The sequence below is a fragment of the Scyliorhinus torazame genome, chromosome 2 (genome assembly GCF_047496885.1).
Source record: "Scyliorhinus torazame isolate Kashiwa2021f chromosome 2, sScyTor2.1, whole genome shotgun sequence".
Classification (NCBI taxonomy): Eukaryota; Metazoa; Chordata; class Chondrichthyes; order Carcharhiniformes; family Scyliorhinidae; genus Scyliorhinus; species Scyliorhinus torazame.
The window spans coordinates 276,006,692-276,021,844 of record NC_092708.1 but is presented as its reverse complement, the minus strand read 5'-3'; the positions used below and the strand labels follow the sequence as shown (position 1 = coordinate 276,021,844).

Genomic DNA, 15,153 nt, shown 5'->3' with positions numbered 1-15,153 from the left:
CACATCTCCAGAGCCAGATAAAATGTATCTCAGGCAAGGGAGGAAATAGCAAGGGTGCTGGCAATAATTTTTAATTCCTCTCTGGCCACAGGAGAGGTGCAGGGGGACTGGAGGAAAGACAATGTGGTACCATTATTCAAGAAGGGGGGGGAGGGATAAACCAGGAACGTACAGGCCAGTCAGTTTAACCTCAGTGGTGGAGAAACAATTGGAAGTAATTCTGAGGGACAGAATTAATCTGCATTTGGAGAGGCAAGAATTAATCAAAAACAGTCAGCATGGCTTTGTTGAGGGGAAGTTATGTCTGACCAACTTGATTGAATTTTTCAATGAGGTGACCAGGTGTTTAGATGAGAGAAATGCATTTGATGTAATCTACTTGGTCTTCAGCAAGGCTTTTGATGGCAGACTGATAGCGAAGCCCATGGGATCCAAGGAAGTTTGGCAAATTGGATCCAGAATTGGCTGAGTGGCAGGAGGCAGAGGGCGATGGCCAAGGGGATTTTTTCTGACTGGAAGCCTGTGTCCAGTGGGGTCCCGCAGGGATCCGTATTGGGGTCCTTGCTGTTTGTGGTTTATTTAAATGATTTAGACATGAATGTAAGAGGGTTGATCAGTAAGTTTGCAGATGATACGAAAATTGGTGGGGTGGTAAATAGTGAGGAGATTACAGGAGGATATAGACAGGCTGGTCAGATGGGCTGATCAGTGGCAAATGGAATTCAATCCGGATAAGTGTGAGGTGATGCACTTTGGCAGGACAAATAAGCCAAGGGAATACATGATAAATGGCAGGACCCTGGGAAGCACCGAGGATCAGAGGGATCAATGGTATATTTGCCTTTATTAGCTGAGGCATAGAGTTTAAGAGCAGGGAGGTTATGTTGGATATGTGTAAAACGTTGGTGAGTTCACAGCTAGAGTATTGTGTGCAGTTCTGGAATCCACATTGTAGGTGGGATGTGATAGCACCATGGGTGCAGAGAAACCAGGATGTTTCCTGGGCGGGAGAGTTTTAGTTAAGAGGAGAGATTGGAGAGACTGAGGTTGTTTTCCTTGGAGCAGAGGAGACTGAGGGGGGACATGATTGAGATGTGTAAAATTATGAGGGGCACTGATAGATTAGACAGAAGAAACATTTCCCCTGGATGGAGGGATCAATGACCGGAGGAATAGATTTAAGTTAAGGAGCAGGAGGTTTAGAGGGGATGCGAGGGAAAACCTTTTCACCGAGAGGATGGTGGAAGTCTGGAACTCACTGTCTGAAGAGGCAGAGACCCTCACAACATTTAATAATTATTTAGGTGTACCCTAGCCATGGCATACAAGGCCATGGGCCAGGTATTGGAAAAAGGAATTCGAAAAGTTATGTGGTTGCTTTTGACCAGCGCAGGTGTGATGGGCAGAAGGGTCTTTTCTGTGCTGGGGACCTCCATGATTCCAGATGGTAATAGAAGTGACTGGAGTAAACTGTTGAACCCCAAGCCAGGGTGACAGCTTTAAGTTGAAACTGTAGAATGAAATAAGAAAGCTGACTAGTCAGGGATCAACTACCAGAGGTGAGATTTTAACCTACCAGAAATTGATTGGGATAATAATGTCTTGTTATCAATAACATAGATGAAAGAATTAAGAGTGAATTTCCAAGTTTGCTAAGAGTACTAGGTAATGCAATAAGCGGAAAGTTACGAAGGGGGTTAAAAATTGATTGGGAAAATCTGGAGCAGGAATTGTGAGGTTAATCACTAGAAATTAGTGGCCACCTACAAGACATAGTTTCAAGTCTTAATAGAATGTTAGCCTTCACTTCAAGGGGACTGGAATCTAAAGGAGTGGAAGTGATGTTATAACAGCACAGAGCTCTGGTGAGACCACACCTATAATACTGCATTAATCACAGGGCTCCACAACTCAACCACAATGATGCCAGGACTAAATAGATTAAATTATGACAGGCAGCACAGTGGCGCAGTGGTTAGCACAACTGCCTCATGGCGTCAAGGACCTGGGTTCGATCCCAGCTCTGGGTCACCGTCCATGTGGAGTTTTTATATTCTCCCCGTGTCTGCGTGGGTCTCATCACCACAACCCAAAGATGTGCAGAACAGGTGGTTTGGTGACACTAAATTGTCCGTTAATTGGGAAAAAATGAATTGGGTACTTTGAGTTCACACAAAATTTTATTATCATGGAATTTACAATGCAGGAGGCCATTTTGTTTCTTTGTTTGTTTTGTTTATTGTCACGTGTACCGAGGTACAGTGAAAAGTATGTTTCTGTGAGCAGCTCAAACAGATCATTAAGTACATGAAAAAAGAAAATAAAAATAAAATACATAATAGGGCCACGCAAGGTACATAATGTAAATAAATTAACACCGGCATCGGGTGAAGCATACAGGAGTGTAGTATTAATCAGGTCAGTCCATAAGAAGGTCGTTTAGGAGTCTGGTAACAGCGGGGAAGAAGCTGTTTTTGAGTCTGTTCGTGCGTGTTCTCAGACTTTTGTATCTGCTGCCCGATGGAAGAAGTTGGAAGTGTGAGTCGAGTTTGCACCGGCCCTTGGAAAGAGCACCCTACCTAAGCCCACACCTCCACCCTATCCCCGGAACCCAGTAACCCCACTTAACCTTTTTGGACACTAAGGGCAATTTAGCTTGGCCAATCCACCCAACCTGGACATCTTTGGCCTGTCGGAGAAAACCACGCAGACACGAGGAGAACGTGCAGACTCTGCACAGATAATGACCCAAGCTGAGAATCGAACCTGGACCCTGGAGTTGTGAAACAACAGTGCTAACCACTGTGCTACCATGCCGCCCAAAGTCAATGACAGGAGTGGGAAGCTAGGTTAGTTCTTTCTGATGATTGAAGTGAAGATAAATGAATTCCTCTTGAACAAGAGGTATAACCTTAAAATAGAACTAAGTCATTCAGGAGTGATGGAAGGAGCTACTTATTACAGAAAAGGTAGTGGTTATCTGGAACTTTCTCTCCCAATGAGCTGTTCAGGTTGGGGGTCAACTGAACATTTCAAAACCGAGAGATAGATTATTGAAAAACCTGAAACTCTGTTTCTCTTCCCACAAATGCAAATTGACCTGCTGAATATTTCCAGAATTTCCTGTTTACAATTTCAGATTTCCCAAATCTGCCTTGAGAAAGTGCTGGCTTCCTGAACTGCTGTGGCCCATACGGTGTAGTTACACTCATAGGCCGGGATTCTCTAAAAACGCGGCTAAGTATTGATGCCGACGTAAACACCGGAGTGCTTCACGCCAGCGTCAACAGGCCCCTTGGCTCAGCGATTCTGTAGCGCACAGGGGGCCAGCACGGTGCTGGAGTGCTCTGCACTGCTCCAGCTGCCATACGTGGCCCTGCACTGCTCACTGCGGGTCCGCACATGTGCGCGGCGACTGGCCTCGGGTCCCGCATGTGTGCGGCGGCCGCTTCCGCACTGGATCCGTGCAACATGGCGGAGCCACACAGCGCGCCAGTGCGGAAGAAGGTAGGCCCCCCCCCCCAAATCGCCCGCGCCCGCCGATCGGTGGCCCCCGATTGCGGGCCTGGCTGTCGTGGAGGCACCCCCCCCCCCCGCCCCCCGGAGACTGATCCCCCGCCCCCTATCAGGACGGCCACCGCAGCCGCGATGCCGAGCTCCCGCCGGGTGGAATCATATGTGAACCACGCCGGTGGGAACTTGGCCGGTCGACCGCGGAGAATCGCCGTGAGGGCCTCTTTCAACGGCCCCCGACCGGCGCAACGTCGACCGCGCGCGACTGGCAGCGATTCTCCGGTCGCTGGAGAATCGCGTCCCGGCGTCGGACCCGATCATGGGTCTGAGGCCCCATTCTCTGCCCTCGCGCCGAATGCCATTTCGATGCGGAGGCTCGGAGAATCCTGGCCATAGTCCTGTTAGGAAGGGATGTTGACCCAGCGACAGTGAAGGAATGGTGATATAGTTCCAAGTCAGAATGGTGAGTGACTTGGGAGGGGAACTTGAAGGTGGTAGTGTTCCCATGATTCCGCTGTCCTATCCTTCTAGGTGGTAGAAGTAATGCGTTTGGTGAGTTGCTGCAGTGCATCTTGTACACTGCTGCCACTGTGCATCAGTGGTGGAAATAATGCATATTTAAAGTGATGTCAAGCAAGGGGTGTCAATCAAGCAGCACTACTTTATTCTGGATGGTGTTTAATTTCTTGATTGTCATTGGAACTGCAATCAACCAGGCAAATGGAGAGTATCCCATCACACTCCTGACTTTTAGGTGGTGACAGGTTTGGGGGCTGCAGCAGGAGGCGAGTTATTCACCCCAGAATTCCTAGTCTCTGACCTGATCTTGTAGCCACAGTATTTACATGATCTATCCAGTTCAGTTTCTGGTCAACTCAGCAATTGAATATCATGGGATGATGGTTGAGTTGTCTCTTGTTAGAGATGGCTACTGCCTGGCACTTGAGGCACAAATGTTACTTGCCACTTGTTGGCCCAAGCTTGGATAGTGTCCAGATCCTGCTGCATTTGGACACGGACTGCTTCAGGAACTGAGAAGTCGCGAATGGTGCAGTCATCAGTGAACAGTTCCATATCCCCACTTCTGACCTTACAATGGAGGGAAGGTCATTGATGAAACAGCTGAAGAGACTGAGCCAAGGACACTTCCCTAAGGGACTCGTGCAGTGATGTTCTGGAGCTGAGATGATTAACCTCCAATAACCAAAACCATTTTTGTTTTTGTTAGGTATGATGCCCTTTCCATCACTTTGCTGTCACCCTTCATCAGCTGGCATTATTGTCCTGGGAATTTATCTGCAAGCCTCATCCTCTTGATCAGGGAAGTAGTGAGGTGTGAAAAGTTTCAAGAGGGAGAAAATCCCTACTACCCTTTTATTACCCCATTATATGCAAATGAAAAAAGCCACAAGAATGTTCTGCACTTATTAACCAAATTTCTGAAGTTCTGAATTTCCATTTCAGTCATTTATAAATACATTTTAACCCGATTTAGCAACGAACCTTGCGATGTGTGAAATAGAGATTGTCGCAGATGTCCACAGAAATAAGTCTGTTTTCTTTCATATGCCCATCGAGATTTAGAATTCCATATTTATAGCCAGTTTCATCATTTTTTACAGCAAATATCCGTTTACAGTTCGTGTCTGCCTATCAAAAATAGCACATCACCATCAATTTTTGTTATGATTTAGCAAGTGAACAGGGTCATAGAATCATAGAAAATAAAAGCAAAATACTGCAGATGATGGAAATCTGAAATAAAAACAGAAAATGTGGGATAAACGCAGCAGGCCTGGCAGCATCTGTGGAGAGAAACATTTTGAATCTAAATGATCCTTCTACAGACTTGAAGCAAGGTAGAAATGTACAGAATTATATAGCTAGGGCAGCACGGTGGTGCAGTGGTTGGCACTGTTATCTCATGGCGCCGAGGTCCCAGGTTCGATCCCAGCTCTGGGTCATTGTCCGTGTGGAGTTTGCACATTCTCCCTGTGTTTGCATGGGTTTCACCCCCACAACACAAATATATGCAGGTTAGGTGGAAAAAATGAATTGGCTACTCTAAATTTTTATTTTTAAAAAAATGATTATATAGCTGGAAGGGGTGTGGTGAGGGGGAGGGAGGGTACAGAGGGTGGGTGGCAAAGAGTGGGACAGAATTGAAGACCAGGGATAGATCCCAGCAAAGGAGATAGGGACAAATTTGCCATGGGCATCAGTCAAAAGGGAGCCATTAAGGGATGAAGAGTGCTAATGGTGGCAAAAGGTGCGATAACAGAATGTGTTAATGGGAGCAACTGAGCAGCCAGGGATAGGTGGCCAAGTGAGGGAGGGGTGGGGTTGTGCTGGGGCAGGCCAATGAGCTGAAAAACAACAGAAAACAAACTACAAAAAAGCTGTAACGTGCGAAAGCGGAAGATGAGATGTTGTCCTTCCAGTTTGCTTGGGCATCATGGAGCATTGCAGCAGGCCAAGGATGGACATGTGGGCATGAGAGCAAGATGCAGAGTTGAAAGGGCAGAGGGGATTTACTACAATAGAAGGGCAGAGGATGAGGGCAGAGGTGGGGAAGATGGGTCAGGCATAGTTGAGAGCCCTGTCAGCCACAGTTGGGGAGGGGAATCCTTACTGGAGGAAAAAAGGCAGACATGTCAGAAGTGTTGATTTGAAGGTGGTATCATGGGAACAAATATGGCAGAGACGGAGAAACTGGGAGAATCGAATGGAGTCCTTTAATTTGTCATGGACACAAGAGAAATGTAAGTGAAATTAAGGGATGAAGACTGAATCATAAAAGTTATTTACGGCACATGTGTGGGCTATTCAGCCGATCAAGTCCATGCTGGCTCCCCAGGGAGTAAGCCGGTCAGCCCTTCAACGCAGCCTGACAAGTTAATTCCCTTCAAGTGCTCACTCATTCATCGTCTCTGCTTCCACCACCCATATGAACAGTGTGAGTTCCAAGTCATTATCACTTGCTGCATAAATATTTTTTACATTCTCCCTGTATCGCTCTGTCCAAAATCTTAAATCTGTGTCCTCTGGTCCTTGTACCATTAGTTCATAGGAACAGTTGCCCTTGTTTTCCTGATCTAAGCCCATCATAACGTTGTATACTTCTATCAATTTTCTTTGTTTCAAGGAGAACAAACCTTGCCTTTCCAAGCTAACCTTGTAACTAAACCTCCCCCCACTCCCCAGCCCTTCCAATTCCCTGGAACTATTCTAGTAAATCCCCTCTGCACCCTCTCAAGGATCATCACATCTTTCTGAAAGTATGGCAGAACTGGACACAATAATCTAACTGGGACCCACCAGAGCTTTTCAATATGTCCTGCCACCTCAAAGAGTAAATACTTGCTGTGATTTTAAAATATTTCAGGCACTGCAATACAATTCAGCATTATGCATGTATCGGTAGGAAATTCTTAGTACAGAGGTGCAACTGGGGGACAGGATAGCACTCATCATTTTAGAATAGTACATTTATATCAATGAATTATGATCAAACAGTACTACGAGACCAGTAAGACAGAAATAGGCAAGAAAAAGTTTTGTAATCAAAACTTTATATATATTATGGTTTACATGTATTGGGTTATTCATGAAGGCTCCACCTTCTCAACCTTGCCCCTCACCTGAGGTGTGGTGATCCTCGGGTTAAATCACCACCAGTCAGTTTTCCCCTGCAAAGGATAAAGCAGCCTATGGTCATCTGGGACTATGGTGACTTATTACATCGATTGTACATCGCTTGACCGGCCTCAGCTCATCTGCACCTGAAACACTCATCCAAGCCTTTGTTACCTCTAAACTTGACCATTTCATCATACTCCTGGCTGGCCTCCCAAGGTCTGTCTTCTGAAATTCTGTGGCCCTTGTCCTAATTTGCATCAAATTCTATTCACCCATCATCTCCAAGGTAAATTATTGACTTACTTTGGCTCCGAGTCTGGGAATGCCTTGTGCATCACTAAATTTAATCACTCCACCTTTGGTGGCCATTCTTTCAAATGCCAAAGCCAAAGGTTCCAGAATTTCCTCCTTAAACCTCTCCACAGTGGTTAGCACTGCTACCTCACAGCATTAGGGGGTTGGGTTCAATTGGGTTGACTGTCTGTGCGGAGTTTGCACTTTCTCCCTGTGTCTGTGTGGATTTCCTCCGGGTGCTCCGTCTTTCCTCCCACAGTCCAAAGATGTGCAGATCAGGTGGATTGGCCGTGCTAAACTGCCCCTTGGTGTCCCAAAACGTGCAGGTTGGGGGGGTGGCGTTGCAGGGGAGTGGACCTCGGTAGAGTTTTTTCAGAGGGCCGGTGTAGATACAATGGGCCAAATGGACTCCTCCTGTCTGAAGGAATTCTAATTTAAATTCCCAATGTTGCCATTACCTCTCTACCTTTCTGCCTTGAAGATATTCCTTAAATCCTACTTCTTTGACCAAGCTTCTTTTTGATCACCCTTTCAAATATCTTGTGGTTTGGTGACAATTGTGTTTAATAATACTGCTCTGAAGCACAAATTGTTGTTGTAGTTTATGACTTGTACACTATTGCTATGCGATATGATCTAACAATTTACTTGAATTGTAACTTCAAGCGAGAACCAGGCGAAATACAACAGATGGAGAGGGAAAGCTAAGAAGGAACAAGGCTGGCAAAGTGAAAATATGAGAATAGAACGGCAGTTAATATGAAAGGTACTGAAAAATCTTCTACTGGCATGTAAATAGTAAGCAGGTAATAAAGTGTAGAGTGGTTCTGATTAGAGGCAAAGGGCAAGCCTAGAATACATAATAATACCGAGGCACAAGCCATCTGGACCATTTGACCTATCCACTCTAACCACAGTCTTTCTCTACCATTCTGAATGAGGATCTGTTTAATAAGGAAGAGTAACCTGATGAAATATCAGTAGAAGCTGAGTTATAGAGAGGATAAAGTGAAAATTCAGAGACAGGAGGTACTGGAAATTGTAGCCACTTAAAATGGCCAACTCCCGATTCAAAATGGCGAACGGCAAAGGCTGATGGGAAAGTCAGCCACCAAGACACAAACCAGCAGCTGCAGGTTGGCTGTGTATTTACCTCTGGAAAGGCCAGACAAGATCGATACCAGCAACCATCAGCATAACAAAACACCAGCCATCTGCATACTAATGAGCAATCCCCGGGAACAATAAGCAACATTTAGACACACAAAGCAAAACCAGACTCTTCGGCGCCAGCAGAAGCCTACACAAAAGGAGGTGAACGAGCACCCCAAGACCGCCCATCGATCAGGGAACCGCTCCAGCATTGGAGAAAATCGAACCAAGCAATTGGGACAAAGTTCAATCACTTGGGACCAGGTACAGGGTCCGCCCCGAAAGGCGGGAAGCCCCTGGGGGCTATAAGAAATTAGCCACAAGTTCAAAATCGCTCTCTTCACTCTTCAACAGCTCCTCTTCAGCTCTTCTTCCTGCCCGGGTCACCCAGCAACAACGAACCAACATTGACCGTGACCGGAGCAGTGAAGATCGAAACCATAAGTCTTAATTCAACGCTCGCTATGAGATAGGCGCTCCTAGCTACCAATCCGTACCAACTTCGAATCCCGCAGGCTCAGAACACGAACGAAAGGCCATTTATTTCCCTGACCTGGTGGGCCAGTTCCAAGTTAAGTATAGGCCTGTTAGTTGTAGAAGTAGCTTAAACGTAGAATTTGTGCATGAGTAGCGATTACTGTGTATAATAAATGTGCTTTGATTTAAACCTTACGAATCAGTGTATTGGATTATTGATCATTACTCGGACTTGAACCACGTGGCGGTATCATAAAGATACCTGGCGACTCAAGAGCAAAGGTAATAAAACAGAGCAATTAAACGAAGGCAAAGTTAGCAACAAAATGCATCCAGGGTCGTTAAAAGATGTGGGGCTACAGATAGCTGAAGGACTTGGCACAACCTTCCAATCTTCTCTGGGCACGGGGAAAGTGCCAGAAAATTGGAGAGTGACAAATGTGACACCCTTATTCAAGAAAGTTATAAAGACAGTCCCCGCAATTAGAGGCCAGTTAGTTCAACATCAATAGTGGCTAAGGATTTAGGAACAACAATCAGGGAAAACATATCAAAGGATATGTGTAGAGGTTTGATTTAATTGAGCATAGTCACAAAGGATTTTGTAAAAGACAGACTGTGGGTGTGATTCTCCGGCTGCGTTGTGCTTTCGCTTGCGTGCAACGTGGTTGGTGAATGTCGGGTGAGGCTTCCAGAGAGCCTCCCGACTGCCTATGCGCCTCACGAGATTCCCCAAAGTCCAGCAAGGCGCCACGACCTGCATGCCCGGGATCCACAGGCCTCCCTCGATTCTTCGACTTCCCAGGGAGGCTGCAGCCAGACACTGATCAGTGCTGGTCCACACAAACGTGGACCAGGCGCAATGGCACCTGGGGGGTCTCCAGGTCCATCAGAGACCCCTGGGTGGTCAGGATAAGTACAGGGTGACTCCCTGGCCCTCCGCTGGAACGTGGGCACTTCGGTACTGCCCGGCTGGTACCTTGGTACTGCCATTATGGCACTGCCAAGCCAGCAGGAGTACTGCCTGGATGCCAGTGGAAGAGTGCCGGAGTGCCAGGGTGGCAATGCCAAGGGCCGGGGCGAGGAGGGCCATGCCCATGAAATGAGGGTGGAGAAGGGGTTTGAAGGGTGGGGGAGTGCAAGGCAGGTAAGTAGGGGCCTCCGGGAGGTTGAGTGGCTGATGGGTGTGGGTCCTAGAAGGAAGTGGGAGCTGCAAGGGGGCTTGGGGGTCTGAAGAGGGGGGACCCCCAGGGACCTCATAGCAGGGTGTCCTCACTTGGGGGGGGGGGGGGTAGTGTCCATACGGGTGAGAGGTTTGGGGGACCCACAAGCTCACTTAGAAATTGGGGCACCCTTTCAAAATGGCAATCTGAGTTCAGCTCTCCAGTGCTAAAAAAACTTCTGAATGTAGGCTAAACTGGTGAGAAACTCCCCAGGGCCCAGAAAAGTGACTAAGTGTCATTGAATAGCGGTCAGGAACTTGCCGGCAGAGCAGGCGATAAATTCCCTGAAAAACCCGTCACAAATTAACTTTGACATTTTTTGGAGAATCGCGGCGCCCTGTGCTTCACCAAAATAAATTACTTTTACTTTTTTTTGAAGTAGCAAAGGAGGTCGCTGAAAGGAATACTACAGATGTTGTTGACTTGAATTTAACAAAGTATTTGACAAAGAATCACAGATTAACAAAATTGTGCCGATGGAATAGGAGGGTCAGTGTCAATTTGGAAAAACAATTGTCTCCAGAACAAGAGGCGACAAGTCATGGTAAATGGTTAATGTTGAGACTGAAGGATAGTGCTCTTCCCCAATGGTCAGAGCTTGATTATATCTGATACATGTAAATGACTTGGACATTGGAATACAGAGTAAAACTTCAACATTTTCTGATGTTATGAAAATGTGACAAGTGATAAACCTTGAGGATCATGCTAATCGATTGCAAATCGATAAAGATAAGTCAGCAGAATGGCCAGACTTTTGGCAGATTGAATACAATAAAGAGAAGTGTGAGGTGATGCATTTTGGCAGAAAGGATAGGGATAGGCAACATAGCACAGTTCTAAAGAATGCGCAGGGACGGAACAAACTGGGAGTTCATGTGCACCTATGAAGGGCATATTGAGAGAATGATAAGCAAAGCTTATGGGATACTGGGCTTCATAAATAAGGCATTGATTACAAAGGCTGGGGTTATTCTCCTTAAAGCAGAGGTGATTGATGGGAGATTTGTTGCCGATTATGACAGGTTTAGATAAAGTAGTGGATAAAAGCAAATTACTGCGGATGCTGGAATCCGAAACAAAAGAGAAAATGCTGGAAAATCTCAGCAAGTCTTGCAGCATCTGTAGGGAGAGAAAAGAGCTAACGTTTTGAGTCCAATGACTCTTTGTCAAAGCTGGGACAAAGAGTCATCGGACTCGAAATGTTAGCTCTTTTCTCTCCCTACAGATGCTGCCAGACTTGCTGAGATTTTCCAGCATTTTCTCCTTTGTTTAGATAAAGTAGACAAGGACAAACTGTTTACATTAGCTAATGGTACGAGGACAAGGTGACACAGATTCAAGGGTTTGGGCAAGAGACACGGGGCAATGCAAGGAACATTTTTGGACAGTAAGTGGTTTTTGTAGGAAGAGTATGGCATATATATGTATAATATATGAGTGTCATGGATCTGCCCAGAAACAGGTCTGCCCAGTAATAGGTGGAAATCTGCCTAGTGACAGCAGTAAAATGAATGTAACAAGGCATGACGGGATACGATCTGCCCAGTAACAGGTGTATTGGGTCTTCCCAGCAACAGATACTAACCCAATGACAACAGTAGTCAGCATTCAAAAGGCATAATAAGATGTGATTTTAAAAGTACTGACATGCAGGTGTCTAAGCAAATGATACATAGTTGCCAGTACCCTCAGAAGCTGAGAGGCATTTTACACCTAATAGCCAGGGAGGCAGATTATATCTAACAGCCTGCGACCAGTCTCTAATCTAATAGCCAGTAAAGAAGCCTGACCTGGAAAAAAGCTCCAGAAGCACAGGTACAGAGGAAGAATTGCCAAGAAAAAAGCTCCAAAGGCTTGAAATCTGAAGATAGTGATTTAAAATTCCTTAATGCAGCAGAAGGCTACATTGCACTTCCTTGAGAAGTCCAGCTTCAAACCCCAGAACACAGAGTCATCATAGAAAGTGGAGCTAGGGCAGCACGGTGGCACAGTGGTTAGCATTGCTGCCTCACGGCGCTGAGGTCCCAGGTTCGATTCCGGCCCTGGGTCACTGTCTGTGTGGAGTTTGCACATTCTCCCCGTGTTTGAGTGGGTTTCACCCCACAACCCAAAGATGTGCAAGGTAGGTCAATTTGGCATGCAAAATTGCCCCTTAATTGGAAAAAATGAATTAGGTACTCCAAATTTAAAAAAAAAAAGAAAGTGTAGCTAAATGTTTAAAAATTCCAGACTACAGCAAGTCCTGTGAAATCTTTAAACATTTCAGTGTTAAAAAAAGCAATTGCTAAAAACTCGATTCCGAAGTCAGCATCGGAGTTCACAGAGAGAAAAAGAATTGATCAAATGCTCCAGGAGAATTGCAACTTTATGATCTCAGCTCTAAAGTCAAGCAAAAGCAAGGAATCAACACATTCGCAACTTTAAACATGAACTCTGTAGGCAGCTGTTCCAAGCTGCCATTTTTGAGACTTTCCTTTCAAGTTGTGCACAATCGCCATTGTAATGGAGACCTGCAAACCTGGCAAATACAGGAAATCCCTTCATCTAACAATGACACCATTTTGAAACTCAAAAAGCTCTTAAAAGCAGAATCTATACTTTTAAATGTTTAACCACTGATCAGAATTCCATTCATTCAGAAATATTTGGACTCGCATTGAAAACAGCGCGAGTGGAGAGAGAGCCGGGACATTGAAAACAGCGCGAGTGGAGAGTGAGCCGGGACATTGAAAAGAGCGCGAGAGGAGAGAATGCCGGGATATTGAAAACAGCGCGAGAGGAGAGTGAGCCAGGACAGCGAAAACAGCGCGAGAGGAGAGAAAGCCGGGACATTGAAAACAGCGCGAGAGGAGAGAAAGCCGGGAGATTTAAAAAGCGCGAGAGGAGAGAAATCCGGGACAGAGAAAACAGCGCGAGTGGAGAGTGAGCCGGGACATTGAAAACAGTGCGAGAGGAGAGAAAGCCGGGATATTGAAAACAGCGCGAGTGGAGAGAGAGCCGGGACATTGAAAACAGCGCGAGAGGAGAGAAAGCCAGGATATTGAAAACAGCGCGAGTGGAGAGAGAGCCGGGATATTGAAAACAGCACGAGAGGAGAGAAAGCCGGGACAGTGAAAACAGCGCGAGAGGAGAGAAAGCCAGGACAGTGAAAACAGCGCGAGTGGAGAGAGAGCCGGGACAGTGAAAACAGCGCGAGAGGAGAGAAAGCCGGGATATTGAAAACAGCGCGAGAAGAGAGAGAGAGTCGGGACATTGAAAACAGCGCGAGAGGAGAGAAAGCCGGGATATTGAAAACAGCGCGAGTGGAGAGAAAGCCGGGATATTGAAAACAGCGGGAGTGGAGAGAGAGCCGGGACATTGAAAACAGCGCGAGAGGAGAGAAAGCCGGGATATTGAAAACAGCGCGAGTGGAGAGAGAGCCGGGACATTGAAAACAGCGCGAGAGGAGAGAAAGCCGGGATATTGAAAACAGCGCGAGTGGAGAGAGAGCCGGGATATTGAAAATAGCACGAGAGGAGAGAAAGCCGGGACAGTGAAAACAGCGCGAGAGGAGAGAAAGCCGGGACAGTGAAAACAGCGCGAGTGGAGAGTGAGCCGGGACATTGAAAACAGCGCGAGAGGAGAGTGAGCCAGGACAGCGAAAACAGCGCGAGAGGAGAGAAAGCCGGGACATTGAAAACAGCGCGAGAGGAGAGAAAGCCGGGAGATTTAAAAAGCACGAGAGGAGAGAAAGCCGGGACAGTGAAAACAGCGCGAGAGGAGAGAAAGCCGGGACATTGAAAACAGCGCGAGAGGAGAGTGAGCCAGGACAGCGAAAACAGCGCGAGAGGAGAGAAAGCCGGGACATTGAAAACAGCGTGAGAGGAGAGAAAGCCGGGAGATTTAAAAAGCGCGAGAGGAGAGAAAGCCGGGACAGTGAAAACAGCGCGAGAGGAGAGAAAGCCGGGACATTGAAAACAGTGCGAGAGGAGAGAAAGCCGGGATATTGAAAACAGCGCGAGTGGAGAGTGAGCCGGGACATTGAAAACAGTGCGAGAGGAGAGAAAGCCGGGACAGTGAAAACAGCGCGAGAGGAGAGAAAGCCAGGACAGTGAAAACAGCGCGAGTGGAGAGAGAGCCGGGATATTGAAAACAGCGCGAGAAGAGAGAGAGAGTCGGGACATTGAAAACAGCGCGAGAGGAGAGAAAGCCGGGATATTGAAAACAGCGCGAGTGGAGAGAAAGCCGGGATATTGAAAACAGCGGGAGTGGAGAGAGAGCCGGGGTATTGAAAACAGCACGAGAGGAGAGAAAGCCGGGACAGTGAAAACAGCGCGAGAGGAGAGAAAGCCGGGACAGTGAAAACAGCGCGAGTGGAGAGTGAGCCGGGACATTGAAAACAGCGCGGGAGGAGAGTGAGCCGGGATATTGAAAACAGTGCAAGAAGAGAGAAAGCTGGGACATTGAAAACAGCGCGAGAGGAGAGAAAGCCGGGACATTGAAAACAGCGCGAGTGGAGAGTGAGCCGGGACATTGAAAACAGCGCGAGAGGAGAGAAAGTTGGGACATTGAAAACAGCGCGAGAGGAGAGAAAGCCGGGACAGCGAAAACAGCGCGGGAGGAGAGTGAGCCGGGACATTGAAAACAGCGCGAGAGGAGAGAAAGCCGGGATATTGAAAACAGCGCGAGAGGAGAGAAAGCCGGGACATTGAAAACAGCGCGAGAGGAGAGAAAGCCGGAACAGTGAAAACAGCGCGAGTGGAGAGTGAGCCGGGACATTGAAAACAGCGCGAGTGGAGAGTGAGCCGGGACATTGAAAACAGCGCGAGTGGAGAGTGAGCCAGGACAGCGAAAACAGCGCGAGAGGAGAGAA

General features: G+C 47.0%; 1 protein-coding gene across 3 annotated transcripts in view; it reads right to left on the bottom strand.

Annotated features, from left to right (window-relative positions):
• LOC140398912 (DDB1- and CUL4-associated factor 4-like) overlaps nucleotides 1-15,153 on the bottom strand; it is a 282,089-nt gene that overhangs the window by 108,720 nt on the left and 158,216 nt on the right. For 2 of the 3 annotated variants that reach the window (XM_072487889.1, XM_072487899.1), the window contains exon 7: nucleotides 5,017-5,163. The exons of the other annotated variant lie outside the window; for it this stretch is intronic. In XM_072487889.1, the coding sequence (XP_072343990.1) occupies nucleotides 5,017-5,163 (147 nt within the window). The remainder of the gene's footprint in view (nucleotides 1-5,016; nucleotides 5,164-15,153) is intronic. 3 annotated transcript variants of the gene reach the window in all.